The 17,517-nt window shown below is 36.7% G+C and overlaps 1 protein-coding gene across 1 annotated transcript in view; it reads left to right on the top strand.

Annotated features, from left to right (window-relative positions):
- The window catches only part of DYNC1LI1 (dynein cytoplasmic 1 light intermediate chain 1), a 36,452-nt gene extending 21,376 nt beyond the window's left edge, over positions 1-15,076 (top strand). The window contains exons 4-13 of the mRNA XM_027040839.2: positions 354-584; positions 2,933-3,102; positions 4,084-4,177; positions 6,559-6,694; positions 7,298-7,409; positions 9,380-9,439; positions 9,634-9,678; positions 10,352-10,472; positions 11,425-11,580; positions 14,132-15,076. Of these exons, the coding sequence (XP_026896640.1) occupies positions 354-584; positions 2,933-3,102; positions 4,084-4,177; positions 6,559-6,694; positions 7,298-7,409; positions 9,380-9,439; positions 9,634-9,678; positions 10,352-10,472; positions 11,425-11,580; positions 14,132-14,244 (1,238 nt within the window). The 3' untranslated portion in view covers positions 14,245-15,076. The remainder of the gene's footprint in view (positions 1-353; positions 585-2,932; positions 3,103-4,083; positions 4,178-6,558; positions 6,695-7,297; positions 7,410-9,379; positions 9,440-9,633; positions 9,679-10,351; positions 10,473-11,424; positions 11,581-14,131) is intronic.
- Positions 15,077-17,517: the final 2,441 nt, after the last annotated feature.

The following is a 17,517-nucleotide window of genomic DNA, read 5'->3' as shown; positions in this document are numbered from 1 at the left end:
GATCAGCTGTTCTTTTCTTGTATACATCACATGCCATCTCATTTTTGTGTATGACATCTTGTACGTGCATGGCTCTCTATGCTGATGGTAAGAATAGAAACATGTTATTCAGCCTGTGATTTGGGACTGAGAAACAAGAAGTAGAGGCTGCTGGTGTTTTGTGTTGGCAGTTAGATTATTTTCCTGAAAATTTGTTAGGCCTTTATTAAATTGATAGATGTGATCTAAGGAGTTGAACCTTGTCAAAGGAGCCATCCTTTGTGGAGATGCCCTAGAATACCAAGTAGTATTATTAGTTGGATAATGACATAACTTAATCCAGTTGCCTTGGTAACTTTTTTTGTCTCTTATAGATCAAACAAGATGTAATGTATGGATCTTAGATGGAGACCTGTATCACAAGGGCCTCCTGAAATTTTCACTGGATGCCATTTCTCTGAAGGACACTCTAGTTATGCTGGTTGTTGATATGTCAAAGCCTTGGACTGCTTTGGATTCTTTACAGAAATGGGCAAGTGTTATTAGAGAACATATTGACAAGTTGAAAATTCCTCCTGAAGAAATGAAAGAAATGGAACAAAAGTGTGAGTAGTCTAGAAATACGAATATAGATTTCAAACACCTGATATCCTAGCTATTGTAATTGTTAGCAATTTTTGACTTTGAGTGAGATTCAATGAAGGAAACATAATGTGACTACTGTTTTTGAAATTTAATTTGATGTGCTAGGTTTTAATGTAGTTTTAAATTGGAAACCTGTACTATATATAATGGCAGACTCCTTAGTAGAGGTGCCTTTTCTCCTTCGCCAAAGGGCCATAAATGTTCATTTGGGAAGTAGATTTTCAGGATTAAAAAGATTTGAATCTTTCATCAGCTGTTTATTTTCAGCAGTTTCATTTCCTGGTAAATAAAGCACTCTTATCAACGTTGTCAACATGAAATGTGCCCCAAAAATGTTAACAACGTAAATATAAAAATGTTAAACTGGTTTTATGATTTACAAAGTATATATTTTGTACATACCCATGTAAATTGGAAGTTTTCAGATAAATTATGATAACAAAGGTTATCTTTAACAAATTGTAAGTTAGTTGTCACAGTTCTTAATTTCATTGAGAGTTCTTCATTTGCCAATGCCTTTGCTTAAAATATGCAGATGGAATCTGCTTTTCTTTGTTATTGTTGACTGATAATAATTTTTAGAAGAAGATTAACAGCTTACTGGAATTTATATGCAAGGAAATAGTAGAGACTTAGGAGAATCTGTGTCCTAAATTCCTGAAAAAGATGTCTAACTGCTTTTAATCTGTACCTCTCTTTCCCCGTGTGGCCATTGCCTATAGGTCTTTTTTTTCCCCACTAAGTTTATACTATGGTAGTGGTTCTCCGTTTGTGGTCCCAGGACCAGCAGCATCAGTATCAGTACAGCTGGGAGTTTGTCAGAAATACACATTCTTGGGCCCCACCCCGGACTACTGAATCAGTTATTCTGGTATATGCTAAAAAAATCTAACACTGTTAGATTTCACCCTTTGATTTGACGGGTAATAGCTACCAGGTCTGCTAAGGTTGTATGCATGCCCCTGTGTTCTTGAAGGAACTGTACTCAACTATTCAAGGTTCCCTCTTCCTTGACCCCATGTAAGTTTAAGACCATTTTCTTCTTTATGATTCTGTATAGAATTCTCTCATATACATGGGGTGCTTGGGGGCTCAGTCGGTTGAGCATCAGACTCTTGATTTGGGCTCAGATCATGATCCCACGGTCATGGGATCGAGCCTCGCGTTGGGCTCTGCACAAGCATGGAGCCTGCTTGAGATTTTCTCTCTCTCCCTCTGCCCCTCTCCCCTGCTCGTGCTCTCTCTCTCTCTCTCTCTCTCTCTCTCTCTCTCTCTAAAAAATAAAAATTAAGAAAAATTTAAAAAGAATTCCCTCATATACAGTTTTAATCCTATGCTGTGAATCATTTGTTTCCAGATTTGTTATTTTGCTTTTAAACATGGAAAGCAGCCTTATATAGAAATCCTGTATCACTGATTATTTCCTTGAGAATTCCTTAAAGAGTAATCACTGAGTCAGAGTATACATTGTTAAGGTTCTTAATACATTTACATTGAATTTTTGTTAAGTGAAGGTTGTGACAGTCTTGCAAATGAGTTCTAAAAATTTATCAGCGCTGGTAATATCATTAATTTTTACCAGGGTTACAGAATGAATATGGCCCAAGATTGTACCTAGGTGAAAAGGAGAAGACCTGAGTAAAGAGCTTTAGAGAAAGGAAAGTAATATTAGAAAGTCATCTAGGGGCGCCTGGGTGGCTCAGTCAGTTAAGCATCTGACTTCGGCTCAGGTCATGATCACATGGTCCGTGGGTTCAAGCCCCGCGTCGGGCTCTGTGCTGACAGCTCAGAGCCTGGACCCTGCTTTGGATTCTGTCTCCCTCTCTGCCCCTCCCCTGCTTGCGCTCTGTCTTTGTCTCTCAATAATAAACAAACATTAAAAAAAATTTTTTTAATAAAAAAATAAAATAAAGTCATCTAGGTCTTTTAAATTGTGGAGCACCCCCCACACACATGCACACCCATTTTTTTATCCTTTCAGTGACCTTTGTGAATTAGAGAATATAGAGAGGCAAAGCTAGAGTGTGACTTGCCCAAAGTAATTTGCCCAGACAGAACCAGCTTACATTGAACCCTACTCTTTGGAGCCTACTCAGTTGTTGTACTCTGCCTCCTCATAATTAATGTGAGTCTGGTGTTTCTGTTCTGTCTTTGAAACAGATTTCTCAAACCCTTCTTGTTTCTTCTCTTACATAATACTAAACACAAACTCTCATAAAATACGTATTTAGATTATGGCAGAAAAAGCTACCTGCTGAAATAACGCAATTTCTAAACCATGTATTAAATTATTTACTTTGATTTTCAGTGATTAGAGACTTCCAAGAATATGTAGAGCCGGGAGAAGATTTTCCAGCCTCTCCTCAGAGAAGAAATACCGGGTCACAGGAAGATAAAGACGACAGTGTGGTTTTACCTCTGGGTGCGGACACACTTACACATAACTTGGGCATCCCAGTACTAGTAGTTTGCACAAAGGTTAGCTTCCTTCCTAGAGATTCTACTACTGGTATTAACCGTGGATGAACAACCATTTTGTTTTCCAGCCTTCTTTCGGAGTTGGCACATTAGCTTTCCTAGATAATTTTTCTTAACAAATAGAAATAATAGTTTGAAATATGGAATGATAATCACATGTTGATTTTGTGATCTTAATCATAATGCCTTTGAAAGAAAATGTTACTTCACATACTCTGCTTGTGATTGAATTTCATATTCTTAATTTCAATTAGACTTCGTTGTATAGTAAGTTGAGTAGAAATAATACAGGTAAGATGATAACTTCACTATTAATTTTTATAAAATATTTTTCCACATTAAATTGTGATACACTGATATCCTAATATCAGAAGATTATGTACTTAAAATCAACTTCAATGTCTACCACCACTCATTATGTAAAGTTGATATGCAGTTATCAAGAGTTTTTTATTTGTTTACTAAAGAGGTTGTGATAGGATTGCTATTATCACAATTCTGTTAACTAGTTCTGTCACTTTATACACTTCATAATAAATCAAAGAGGGGAATAGGGAAATGTACAGACTCCCTGGATGTAAAGAGTGTTTTATAGAACTAGAATAGATTTTCGATCTTAAAAACTTCGTTTAGGTCATAAGTAGTTGAGTCAGCAAGTATGAGCATCCATTTGTTTGTCCTGTGAGTCTTCATTCTCTATGTACTAAAACTTTCTCTTTGGTATTTTTGCCACATTCACTATAACATGGACATTAATACTTTTTAAAGAAATAAAATGATTCCTTAGTCTTATCTCCACCTGAAAGAATCTTAGGAGTAATTGATGTTCTGGTATTTTGATGGTCACTATATCAGTGTGATAGTTTTGTGATATTCCCCCACCCAAAACTGAACTATCTAAATCATTATATTTAACTTTGATTATTTAAAGTTAATGCTGTTATTATTGGGGTTTTTTTCTTTTAATTATTTTCTCCACAGTGTGATGCCATTAGCGTATTGGAGAAAGAACATGACTACAGAGATGAACATTTTGATTTTATTCAGTCACATATCCGGAAGTTTTGTTTACAGTGTATCCTTTTACTACATTGATTGGTGCAGTGTACCTTTCCTGTTTGTTTGCTTATTTCAGTTAAGGGAATTAAATTGATGGACTTCAGAAATTCCATAAGCTTTTTTCCTCCTGCTCTGTTTGGAATTTCATTTTAGCTCCCAAATCATTTATATCTGGGTATTTTGAGCTATAAAAGCAAGTGTTGAAATCTATTAACTTTGGTTTGCTGTGTTTTAAAGTACTGTGCTTAAGAAAAATAACTATTAGTCTTTTGTGGAAAATTCTAATGAACTGGCATTGGAAACATTCTGATTACAAAGCAGGATTCATTTCTCGGGAGTGGCGGTGGGGCAAGATCAATATTCAGGTTTGTGTTCTCATTTTTAATATGTTCAATGTGTTACCATCTCCACACATAGTCCAAAGCAGTGGTTTCTAAATCTAGCTGTGCCAGCTAAGCCTTGCTGAATTGGGACATTTCAGGGTGAGGCTGAACAATCTGTACTTTTAAAAAGCTTTCTGGGAGATTTTGATAATCACAAGGTTAGGAAACCTGTAAGGAATCTTGTCTAGGTTGCAAGGATTAGAGGAGCCACTGAATAACAGACACCAGCAAAAGAAGGATAAAATGAGGGTTGTACATGAATGCTTTTAGGAGAATTTGCTGTTGAAACCGTGGTCACAGCTTGCGTGCACTGAGGAGAGCTGTAAGGTCACTTGACACTGGCACTTTCCCCTCAGTCCTTTGTCTCTCCGCGGCCCTTTCTTTTCTCCTGTCACATAATGGTTGACTTGGGTTGAATTAAAGGACATTTGTTTACATAAAGAGTCTTTTAAAAACTTTGTTATTGAAGATTAGCAAATTTAAGAAGTCGTAGTCTCTTTAAACATTTATTTAATGCTGTTCTTGAAAATATACATGCAGGTATGTAATCAGGAAGGAGACTGTCCACTAAAATAATCACAGACCTTTAGTAGAGCCCATTGATTTAAAAAAAAAAAGAGGCACTGGGTGGCTCAGTCAGTTGAGCATCGGACTTTGGCTCAGGTCATGATCTCATAGTTTCTGGGTTCAAGCCCTGCATTGGGCTCTGTGCTGACAGCTTAGAGCCTGGAGCCTGCTTCGGATGCTGTCTGTCTGTCTGTCTGTCTGTCTCTCTCTCTCTCTCTCTCTCTCTCTCCCCCTCCCCTGCTCATGCTCTGTCTCTCAAAAACAAACATTAAAAAAACAAATAAATAATAAAAATTTAAAAATTCAAACTGTGAGAAATCACTTCAAGATAGTGAGGTGCATGTGTATGCACGCATGAAGGCAACAGTTCAAAATCATCTTAATTTTTTAAAATGTTAATTGCAATGCAAATTTTTGCATTCATAAATCGGTTCTCATGAGAGATCATTAATGAAAAGTTCACACAGTTAAGCTTTTACTTAAGGTTAGGATGTTTGTTTCTACCAAGTTTTATGACAAGTCATTTTTAGCAGTACTATTAGATTCATGACCTTCGGTTCATGCACTAGAAAATACGAGTCTTCCAGTTCAGAAGTAGAAGTTCAACTATTCCCAGCATCTCCTCTTGGTCTAAGTTATCATCTCTCTTGGGGCACAGTGGCCGGTGTTAGAGCATTAGCTCTAACTGTCCTTAGCTGTGGCCATAGAATTTCTGATAGCCACTCTAACCATATCATCTGTCAGTAGTCACATTACCCCCTTTTCCACAGGCCTTTCTTGATCTTTGGATCTACTGTATCATTTGGATAAAAGGTCGAAGTTAGGGTCTGCTTTGATTAATACATCCTCGTGAGGTTGTATTACCTCAAATTTTGGTCATGAAATCTGTTTTCCTTGAGTCATTCCTGAAAGTTTCTTGGTGGTACCTATTGGTTCGTCTTTTCTCCTTAGTAGGTCTCCTGAACTTTGTCCCTAAAGTCCTAATTCCCGGGACTAGTGAAAACCATAAGACACACTAGCACAAACCATCTTTTTGAAAAATGCAAGCCAAACAGTCATTGATAAGTAATATCCATCCTTCGTGAAGTTTAGGAAGGTTAAAAACAAAACCAATACCTCTTCTCTTGCTTTAAATGCAGAGATAGTAGTAATGTCAATATTAATCAATTTACCTTTACTTTCTTGGCTTAAGGAGATTTTTGCCCCCCTAAATCAAGTCGATTGTGTAAAGATTGTTTTATTTGCATTTTAGTCTGTATGTATTTTACACTTCAGAAATTTTTTTTTTTTTATACTTTTGAAATTCTTGACTACCGTATAATGTATCTCTGGGAATTATTTTTGAAACTAATATGCATATAAATGCAAATGTTCAGCTGAGAACACAGAATTTTATGGCACCTGTTCATGGAGTTTGTCCAAAAATTTCTTTAATGGAATTATTCAGATGGTGCAGCACTTATTTACACTTCAGTAAAAGAAAACAAAAATATAGATTTAGTATATAAATATATCGTTCAGAAACTGTATGGATTTCCCTATAAGATTCCTGCTGTTGTTGTGGAAAAAGATGCAGTATTTATGTAAGTATACTTTTAAATATATTACTTTATCGTGTATTATTGCTGCAATTTGATGGTGAATCCTCGTTTTCAGTTTTGAGGTGAAACCAGTAGACCTTTCCATGATGAGTAGATGAAAATTTGTTCCTAGATTGTTTTATTTATAACCCATCTTGATCTATTTATCTCTGCCTTTGAGAATTACTGCTGGCCTGAGTCTTTTCCGAAGGCCTTGCTATTATATGTAGCTAAACTGTTGAGTGCATATGTCAGTATACTTACTTACTCTTTGATTGGTTTTGATAAATAAAGGAGCCAGTATATAATCTAGACATGCTTTTAAAAAGTTCTGTGAATACATTGAGAGAGAATAATAATTAAGCAGACCCCCCCCCCCCAAAAAAAAAAACAGCAACAAAACTGCGTTTTTAAAATCAGGAAGATGGAGAACCTCTTTAGGTAAAAAGTAGTAAACTATAGCTTGAGCATGACAATAAAAAGCCGATTAATTTTTCATAATTGGTCAGATTTGTTCCCTTTAATATGATCATGGATTTAATGAATGACTATATATGTATATATATATGTGCATGCTTGAGATTTGTCATGTGCATTTCTTTCCAGCCCAGCAGGGTGGGATAACGATAAGAAAATAGGAATATTACATGAAAATTTTCAAACATTGAAAGCAGAAGATAATTTTGAAGACATTATAACCAAACCACCTGTCCGAAAGGTAACAGTTTTAGTATAAAGTCTCAATATTTAGCCTTTTAAACCAAAGGGGGGAGTCCGTAATTTTAAGATTATAGATAGAAAGGTAAGGGGGTCCTTTCCTATCAAGAGGGTTTCTAAGTATAATGTGGGTGTTTCTAATGTTCAGTTCAAAATAAAGATCTGTGTTATCAAAACATAAATCAGCTATTCAGTTACAGAATTCTTACTGAGCCTTTGGCATATTAAAAATACTAGTGCAGATTCCACATTCTAATGGAAATCATGGATTGGTGTGAGTAGTGAGTATATGGATCTTGAAAAGTTTGAATAGGTTGATGCTGTGAGCCTCCAACCTAGAACGCAGCCAGGAGTCGAGCAAACATTGGGTAGGATAACTTTATTAGCTTCTATTTGTTGAGGCAGTTATGGGATCTTCTCTGTAGCCATTAGTTACCTGTGCTAGCCCACAACTGTCCAGGAGTTTCTGGCTTAGTCTTAACTGTTACATGTCATTTGTATGACTATTAAATCTGCTTCCAGAAAGTACTTTCTTTCACATATTTTGATTTCATGTGAAGCAATATGTGATGTTCTATACTTAGATATTACAAGTGTTTCTGGAAAGTTGTATAAAAACAAGTGTTTACTTACAGTATTTCTCAGTGACTTACTTGGACATGCTTCAGGAAAAATAATTTTGATTTAATATATAATGAGATTCTTTCTTAAAAGTCCAAGTATTGATATTGAGTATCTGTCTTCTCTTTGTGGGTAATTAGAAATAAGAAAAGTAATGATAAATGAAAAATCAATTGGCATGGTATTTGGTTTGAATGTCTATTAAAAGAAATGCCCACATCAAGGTGGGGGAAAAAAGCAACGGTTTTTCCCATTCTCTCTTTGACCAACAGAATTGTGCTGTAAGTTGTTTTTATTCACCCCACAAATATTTACTGAGCCACTGTTGAGGTTCGAGGTGCCAAATGGCATGCGATAGTAAATCCATGCACCTGTCAGTTCTCAAGTGCTGATAAGTCCTGTGGCAGTAAAGCCAAGTAAGGGGAGAGGGAGTGAGAGCAGTGGGGTGGGGAAGCGAGCTGTTGTGGGAAGTTTAGGGAATGTCTCTGATAAGAGGGGAGAATGCTGTGTACATAAGAAGCAGAAAGTGCACGTGCCTCAAGGCAGGAGTGGGTGAGGAGGGCAGAGAGGCTGGAAAAGAGTGAAGAGGAGGGCCACAGTGGTAGGAGGTGGGAAGCAGTGTTAGGATCTTGTAGGGTCTTCTCTTTTGGCTGGAGTCAGGACTTTGGATTTCATTCTGAGTGGGATGCGATCGGAGGTGGGGGTTGAGCAGAGGAGTGATGTAATCTGCTTAACCTTTTGAAAGGATCACTCTGACTGCTGGGTGGAAAACAGACCATGGTATGCATTGTATAGAAATAGTAGAAGGCAGGAGATACTTGCTGCTGCTTTTTGCGTAATTATTCAGCAGGTAGAAAAGTCATTATGTTTTTGTTTCAGAGAAACCAGGGGCAAGTTGCTTTTCACTCAACTGGGATATTAGTGACCCTCTTAAAACACCAAACTGTTGGTTAGCATATTTTATAAGCATGATTAACATGCCTATGACTCTAAGGTTGTGCTGTCCTGATAACAGTAGCTACTAGTCACGTATGGCCTTTAAATACATATTAGGTGAAACTAAATAAAATTAGAATTTCAGTACCTCCGTCACAGCCACATTTGAAGTGCTCAGTAGCTACAGGTAACTGGTGGCTACATTGGACAGCACAGAGACAGGAACATTCTTACTGTTGCAGGTAGTTACTGGCCAGCTGCACTGTAGGGGCTGGGGCAGGGCAGCTCACTCGTGTAAATGTAGGTAACGTTTATACTGAATTTTTTTTTAAATTAGTCTAATCTAGAGAGTATGTGATTAATGATTTTAGCATAACATGTTAGACTTGCTCATTTATGCATTGCTCATTTCAGTTTGTACATGAGAAGGAAATTGTGGCAGAAGATGACCAAGTGTTTCTTATGAAGCTACAGGTAGGTATGAAATTACATCAGAAGCAGATTTAGTATGGTTAATGGGTAAACTGTTCATTATATATGTGTGTGTGTATATATATGTGTGTGTGTGTGTGTGTGTGTGTGTGTGTATATATATATTTTATTTATTTTTTTTTAAATACAGCAATACATGCTGAATGCCTAACCTAGAACTCTTTTGTGTTTTTTAGTCCCTTTTAGCAAAGCAACCACCAACTGCAGCTGGAAGGCCTGTGGTCAGTATTACAGATTTGGACAAAATTACTAAAGTGCAGTACATTCTTGGTTTGGCTTTTTTTTTTTTTTCTTAATCGTATACATGTCTCATATGGGTGTGCTTTGATATAAACTTGAGTTAAGAATTCTCCTAGAATTTGTGAAATTCTAAAGGATAAACTGCACTCCTTTTTAGAATATTTAAATCATAAAGAAGTATTTTGCGGTGTTTGTCACACACCAGTTACTGAGTGTGGAACCATTTCTATGTGTTATTTTATAAATTGTCACCACCGCCCTGTGAGGCAGGTACCGCCAGCCCCATCTTGCAGGTGGGGAAATGGAGGCTTTGGAGGATTTTACAGCTTACCTGAGATTTTACAGCTGGTAGCATGCAAGTCCAGACTGGAATCCAGATCTGACTCCCAAGCTTATACTCATAACCACACCCCGTTATTGAATACATTCTTTTTGCATGGAAGGGGAATTTGTATTCTAAAATGTGTTAGGTCTCTGGTATTTTCTGATCCTGAGGACACAATTACTAAACATTTTTGGCAATGGCTTGCCATGTAAAAGTACAGTAGTGCAGATGGGGGACAGTTAAAAAGTAATTTCATTTTATAATAATAACTTTGGTGAAGTTGGAAGTTTCAGGTTTTTAGAATTACAGCTTTCCTAATTTTTACATAGGATGCCTCACCAAGAGTCCCAGGAGGCTCCCCTCGGACACCAAATCGATCTGTGTCGTCCAATGTTGCCAGCGTGTCGCCCATCCCTGCTGGGTCAAAAAAAATTGATCCAAACATGAAAGGTACATTTCTCTCTTTTCTTGGAGAAAACAGCACAGTGTATTTTACACTAAAAAAAAATCTACCTAGATTCCTACCTTTCCCGTAACTGTTTTCATTTTTGTGCAGTAGCTTCTAATCTTTGTTGTATAATCTCATAGTCATTCAGACTGCAAACTGTTTATTTTATAGTGTAGCCTTAATATATCCAATCTATGAGGTAAGCTTTATGAAAGTTTTGTGTTACATTTAATCCTTCTCCTATGATAGGTCATCAAAGAAATCCGTATGTTAATAGGTTATTTGCAATCGACATAAACAAAAAACGATATACATGAAAGTTATTTCAATAGAAATAATTGCCATAAGTGGGATTAGCAGGTCAGAGTTTGTACATTTTTGTGCCTTTGGTAATGTTTTTCAAATGGCTTATTTATATATCATCAACATTGAGTGTTGCAGTTTTGCCACAACCTAATCAGTCAGCATTCTTTAAATACTAGTAAGAGCTTTTTCCCTAGTGTTTCTTTTCTATTTGTATTTCTCTCATGTGAATTATTTCTTGTTATCCTGTACTCACTTATCTCTTGGAACTTCTGCTGGTTTTCATACAGGATTAAGTAGCTTTTTGTAACACTTGAGGCAAATATTTCTCAACAGTTACACTTTGGAAGAACCGGTTTCAAAAGGGAGGTATAGTAGCATCTGACATCTGTTTTAAATGTTTTTGGTTGTTTTCTTTTTTAAATAATGTTCTAATTTTTCATCATTATCTTCTACTCTTAAAATTTACTCATATTTTGTTTTTATGGAAATGGATAGGAGATAAGTTATCCAGGCTCAAAAGAACAAACTAGACTTGAATTTGGAACACATTTAAGTATTCATTGCTTTCTGTGTGTGATTACTATAATAAAAATTTGTAGAAGAATCTAATGTTTTGAGTGAAAGTGTTTTGGTTTGTGTTTTTTATAGCTGGAGCTACAAGTGAAGGTGTCCTGGCAAATTTCTTCAATAGTTTGCTGAGTAAAAAGACTGGTTCTCCGGGAGGCCCTGGTGTTGGCAGTGGTAGCCCTGGAGGTGGGGCTGGAGGTGGAAGCAGTGGTTTACCACCATCCGCCAAAAAATCAGGTATACTTATGTAGACCTTTTATTTTTCTTTAATAGCTTTATTGAGATATAACTATATACCATGAGATTAACTCCTTTGATGTGCAAACCATCATCATAATCTAATTTTAAAACATTTTAATCTCCCGAAAAAGAAACCTCCTGCCTTTTTGCAGTAACTTCTTTTTTCTCTCAACATCCCCAGTCCTAGGCAACCACTGATCTGCTTTCTGTATTTGTGGGTTTGCCTATCTGGAGATTTCATATAAATGGAGTCATACAGTACGTGCCTTGTTTAATGTTTTCAATAACGTGTTCCAAGTCCATCCATATTGTAGCAGGTATCATTATTGCGTTTCTTTTTATCACTGAATAAAATTCCATTGTATGGATATGCCACATTTTATGTGTCCACTCGTCAGTTGATGGACATTAGATTGTTTCCATTTTTGGCCATTATAAATTTTTTTTTTTAATGTTTATTCATTTTTGAGACAGAGAGAGACAGAACATGAACGGGGGTGGGTCAGAGAGAGAGGGAGATACAGAATCTGAAGCAGCCTCCGGGCTCCAAGCTGTCAGCACCGAGCCTGATGCGGGGCTCGAACTCACGGTCCGCAAGATCATGACGTGAGCTGAAGTCGGACGCTTAACTGACTGAGCCATCCAGGCGCCCCAATTTTTGGCCATTATAAATAGTACTACTGTGAACGTGGGTTTTTGGCACATGTTTGACAAATGACCTATGTTTTCATCTCTCTTGGGAATATATCCGGAAGTAGAATTATTGGGTCATATGGTAATTCTACATTTAAGTTTTTGAAGAACTGCCAAAGTGTTTTTGCAAAACGCTGCACCATTTTATATTTCCAGCAGTGGGAAATGAGGGTCCTAATTTCTCCACATGCTCTACAACATTTGTTATTGTCCATCTTTTTGATTAGAGCCATCCTAGTGGCTGTGAAGTCCTATCTCATTGTAGTTTTGATTTGCGTATCCTTAATGGAGAATGATGTTGAGTATCTTTTCATGTGTTTATCGACCATTTGTAGTTCTTCTTTGGAGAAATGTCTATGCAAATCCTTTGCCCATTTTTAACTTGGGTTATTTGTCTTTTTATATTTGAGTTTTAAGTGCTGTTTTTATATTGTGTTTACTAGACCCTTACCAGGTATGGGGTTTGCAAAATTTTTCTCCCATTGTGTTGGTTGTTCTTTCACTTCTCAGTGGTATGGTGTCCTCTGAAGCACAGAAGTTTTTAATTTTGATGAAGTCCAGTTTATTTTTCTTTTGTTGCTTGTGTAACTGCTCTTTAAACACTTTTTAGGGGCACCTGGGTGGCTTAGTCAGTTAAGCAACCAACTCTTGATTTCAGCTCAGGTCATGATCTGGTGGTTTGTGAGATGGAGCCCCCACATCCAGCTCCTGGCTTATGGCACAGGGCCTGCTTGGGATTCTCTCTGTCCCTTGCTCTCTGCCTCTCCCCTGCATGTGTGCTCTTTCTCTCTCTCTCTCTCTCAAAAGAAACATTTTTTAAAAAAAACAGGGGCGCCTGGGTGGCGCAGTTGGTTAAGCGTCCGACTTCAGCCAGGTCACGATCTCGCGGTCCGTGAGTTCAAGCCCCGCGTCGGGCTCTGGGCTGATGGCTCAGAGCCTGGAGCCTGCTTCCGATTCTGTGTCTCCCTCTCTCTGCCCCTCCCCCGTTCATGCTCTGTCTCTCTGTCCCAAAAATAAATAAACGTTGAAAAAAAAAATTTTTTTTTAAAAAACAGACTTTTTAACCCATTCTCCTTTTTAATCCCATCTTGCCATCCTTTCCACAAATACCATTGTACAGCTACCATTTTTTGGAACCTTTTACAGGTTTCTGGGTATAAACTGAATTTCTTCTTGGCTTTTCCCACTGCCAATGTAAAAAGATTAAGCTTTCTCAAGATTGCTGGTTTAGTTACCACTCATTCATCTTCTTTCTACATTCCAAAATTTTGTTGCTGTTTTCTGTTTTACTGTTCTTATTGCCCTGTGCCTTTTTAAAAGGCGTTTTTATGAAATTAAATGATAGGTACTAGTTTTATTTGCATTTGGTAACAGACCCTATAATTTAAAATGAGGGGATTTAGGGGTGCCTAGGTGACTCCGTCAGTTAAGCATCTTTTTTTTTTTTTTTTTTTTTTTTTTAGTTTATTTTGAGAGAGAGCCAGACAGACACAGAGAGAGATCATGAGCAGGGGAGGGGCAGAGAGAGAGAATCTCAAGCAGGCCCTACACATCAGCACACAGCCTGACATGAGGCTCAAACCCACATACCTGCTTGGGATCCTCTCTCTGCCTCTCTCTCTTCCTCTCTCTCTCTCTCAAAATAAGTAAATAAACTTAAAAAAAATTTTTTTTAATAAATAAAATGAGGTGATTTTTTTTTTTGAGGGGATTTATTTTTAAATTAAGGATATTTATATAACTTAGCATGCTGGGTAAAGTTAATGAAACTATTGGCAGTTTTTAAATGAAGAAATATTGGTGTAAAAGATACTTTGACTCCTATCTAAATCTTGTTTCTTGTCATTCAATGTAGGCCAGAAGCCTGTCCTATCAGATGTTCATGCGGAACTAGACAGAATTGCACGCAAACCAGTTACAGTTTCCCCTACAACACCTACATCTCCTACGGAAGGAGAAGCTTCTTGAAGATACCAAATAAAGCCATTTATTCAGTTTTCTGGGATAATGTAAACTTGCCTCTGCCTTCTCCTTCAAAAGTGGAATTAGGGAACTGGAGTGCTTTTTCAGATGGACTAAATTTTTTTTTTTTTTTTTTTTTTTTTTTATTTGTGGTTGCCCGTTTTTTATAAAAGGAAGCTATACAGAAGAAAAATTATTCTACATTATGTAGGATTGCTGTTTGCATTGCCACTTTGCATAAGGAAATAATTTTGGATTTTGAAAAACTCAAAATTTATAGATCTGAAATACAGCCACATGATCATACTCTAAAGGCTATTTAAAACATGGGAGGGTTTAGGAAAAGGCAGAAAATAATATGCTTTGGGCATTTGACTGACTTGGAAGTCCAAACTTATTTTAGTTAAGACTATTAAAATCATTTGAAAAATTATATGTTAGTTTTGCTGGAAAAGAGAAAATGATCAATTGTCAGATTTTCCACACCAACGTAAATATACCACCACACATGGAATATGCTGAGAAAACTATCAGATAGCATTTTATACACTAGTCATTGTTTCAATCCATGATCCTGTAAGTTGTCATCAAAATGGGATTTTAAAATATTGGCCAAGATTCATTCTTTAACTGAGAAGAAAGAAAGCACACTGCCTAAATGCATAAAAGAAAAATGCAGAGGTTATTAAAATGTAAAGAGGTAACAGTCTTTGGATTTGTCTATCTATATCTGTATTGATATATAGATATAGATATATATATGGCTCTGCCTTAATATACCCCTTTTTTGTTTGTGACTTTCAACTGTAATCAGTTAATAAAGTATTTATTCTCTGCATTCAGGTTCAAATAACTTGTTGCATTCTCTTATATATAATTTGTATTTATCAGACCATGAATAAGATTCATTAGTATTTTAAGGTATTTGACTTTATAGGGTTATTAAGTATTCTGATCTTTGTAAGAGACAAGTGAATACGTAAGATTCCTTAAGTTTCCTTAAGTTGGGAGTTTACCTTGATCAACACGTCTTCCCCACAAGCATGTCTTGAACTACAGAATCTTATGTCAGCATTTCTGGTAGATAAAAATATAGCCTTTTATCATTATTTATTGGGCAGAAGCTGTTTAAAAGCTTGGCGAATGCACTAACACGTAGCTCCTCTCTTACAGGTGAGAACACCTGTTGTTAGTAGTTCCACCTGAATTTTCAATACTGTTTTTAAATGCTAGTTGTAGAACCTTCATAAGAACAATTTGACTTCTTACTGAAGTTCACCTAAAGAACATACGTACATTTAACTTACTGAATCATTACAGATAACTGGGAAAAAATGGCTACTGCCCTTATATTGGCCTTCATTATTACTTTAAAATATATATTCCAAAGATTTTTTTTCAGCAAAAATGTTTCAGGACAATATCCCTACTATCTAACATAATCCTTTCATTAGGAGTTTAAAACCTTTACTTTTAAATAGTATTTGGCTCCTAATAGTTGAATATAAGTGTTAAAATAACATGAGAGGGTAATGATTTGTTTCAAGGTGGGAAAAACTTAGGTTGTTCATGGGCACGGAAAAACTAATTTGTAAAAACATTTTGTTTGAGGAAATGGAAGATGAAAAATGCCTCTGATAGAATCTTTAGTCTGGAAAGGGTTCTGCAGTCATGGTGTTATAAAGACCAGTTTCTCTGAACTAGTACTTTAAGTAAAACTAGTGACAAAGAAAATTGCTGCCTGTGCATCATGTCTGCTGTGTTTGCATGTCTAGACCAACTCATTTTTCTCTGTGTGACATTGGAGGTGTACTAAAATATCCTTGGAATTGAGTCATTAGCTGAAATAACTGTCAGTGTTCATTTTATATGGTATTCAGTTTTAACTAATCTAAAACCTTGTGTTTACCCTGTTTAAACCTTAAACCAATTTTTGACCCTATTTTTTGCAAGGAAATTTGTTTTTAAACTACTTAATTGTTTTTGTTTTGTTTTTAAGCAGTTTTTATTGAGGTATACAGTACAGAAAAGTGTACAAATTCAGGTTATGTGGTTTGAAATACCTCTTAATCAGCGCCACGATCAAGAAAGATGTTACTGGCATCCTGTGTTCTTCTGTGTGCCCCTCATTAGTACCCCTGCCTGCCAAGTGACCACTATCCCAACTTGCACAGGCATAGATAAGTTTTATTTATTTATAATCTTTATGTAAATGGAATCTTAGAGTTTATATTCTTTTTGTGAAAGGTTTCTTTCAGTATTAGTTCTGTGACACATCAACAAATACACGTAGCAGTAATTATCCATTGTCATTGCACCATAATACTCCACCATGCAAATACACTACAATTTATCCATTATGCTACTGATGGAGGTATATCAGTTTCCTATTGCTGCTGTAACAAGTTAGCAAATTTCAGTTGCTTCAAACACTACAGTTTTATTACTTTACCATTCTGGGGGTCAGAAGTCCAACATCAGCCTAACTTGGGCTAAAGTTAAGGGGTCGGCAGGGCTGGTTTCTCTTGGAGGCTCCAAGGAGCATCTCTTCCTTCCTTTCTAGCTTCTAGAGGCTGCTCGCATTCCTTGGGTTCCTGGTCCCTTCTCCATCTTCAAGACATGGCATCTTCAACCCGGTGCTTCCGTCACATCACTTCTCGCCCTGAACCTGCTACCTCCCTCGTGCCAGCATCCGTGTGATTAACTTGGGCCCACCTGAACAATCCAATGTAAGCTCCCTCAACACCTCACTCACTCTCCTTACTAGCCTGGTTTCTGAAGAGAAACTGGATATAATTCTTATCTTTGCTTCTCCATAAATTTTTTTTTTCCTTTGGCTTCTTTCAAGACTTTTTGTCGTGCAGTTTGATACACCTAGGCATAGTTTTTTGGGGATTTATCCTTAGTGTTCTATGAACTCTCTGGATCTGTGGTTTAGCGTCTTGACATTAATTCGGGGGAAATTCTCAGTCGTTACTGCTTCAAAGATATATTTTGTTCTTCTGTATTATGTATATGTTACATCTTTGTAGTCTTAACAGTTTTAGAATATTCTATTCCATCCCTCCCCCCCGCCCCCCACCTCTGGCCTTTTGTTGCATTGCTTTTTCGTTTGGGAAGTTTCTTTTAACATATACTGTCACTCAGAGATTCTTTCCTCAGTCATGTCCTGTCAACTAATTAGCCCACGGAAAGCATTCTTCATTTCTGTTAGTTTGTTTGTTTGTGTTGTTTGTTTGTTTGAATCTCTATCATTTCTTTTTGGTTCTTTTTTAGAAT

The sequence above is a fragment of the Acinonyx jubatus genome, chromosome C2 (assembly GCF_027475565.1).
Source record: "Acinonyx jubatus isolate Ajub_Pintada_27869175 chromosome C2, VMU_Ajub_asm_v1.0, whole genome shotgun sequence".
NCBI classification, from domain to species: domain Eukaryota; kingdom Metazoa; phylum Chordata; class Mammalia; order Carnivora; family Felidae; genus Acinonyx; species Acinonyx jubatus.
The sequence above is the reverse complement of the archived record's forward strand: the minus strand, read 5'-3'. Positions and strand labels throughout refer to the sequence as shown.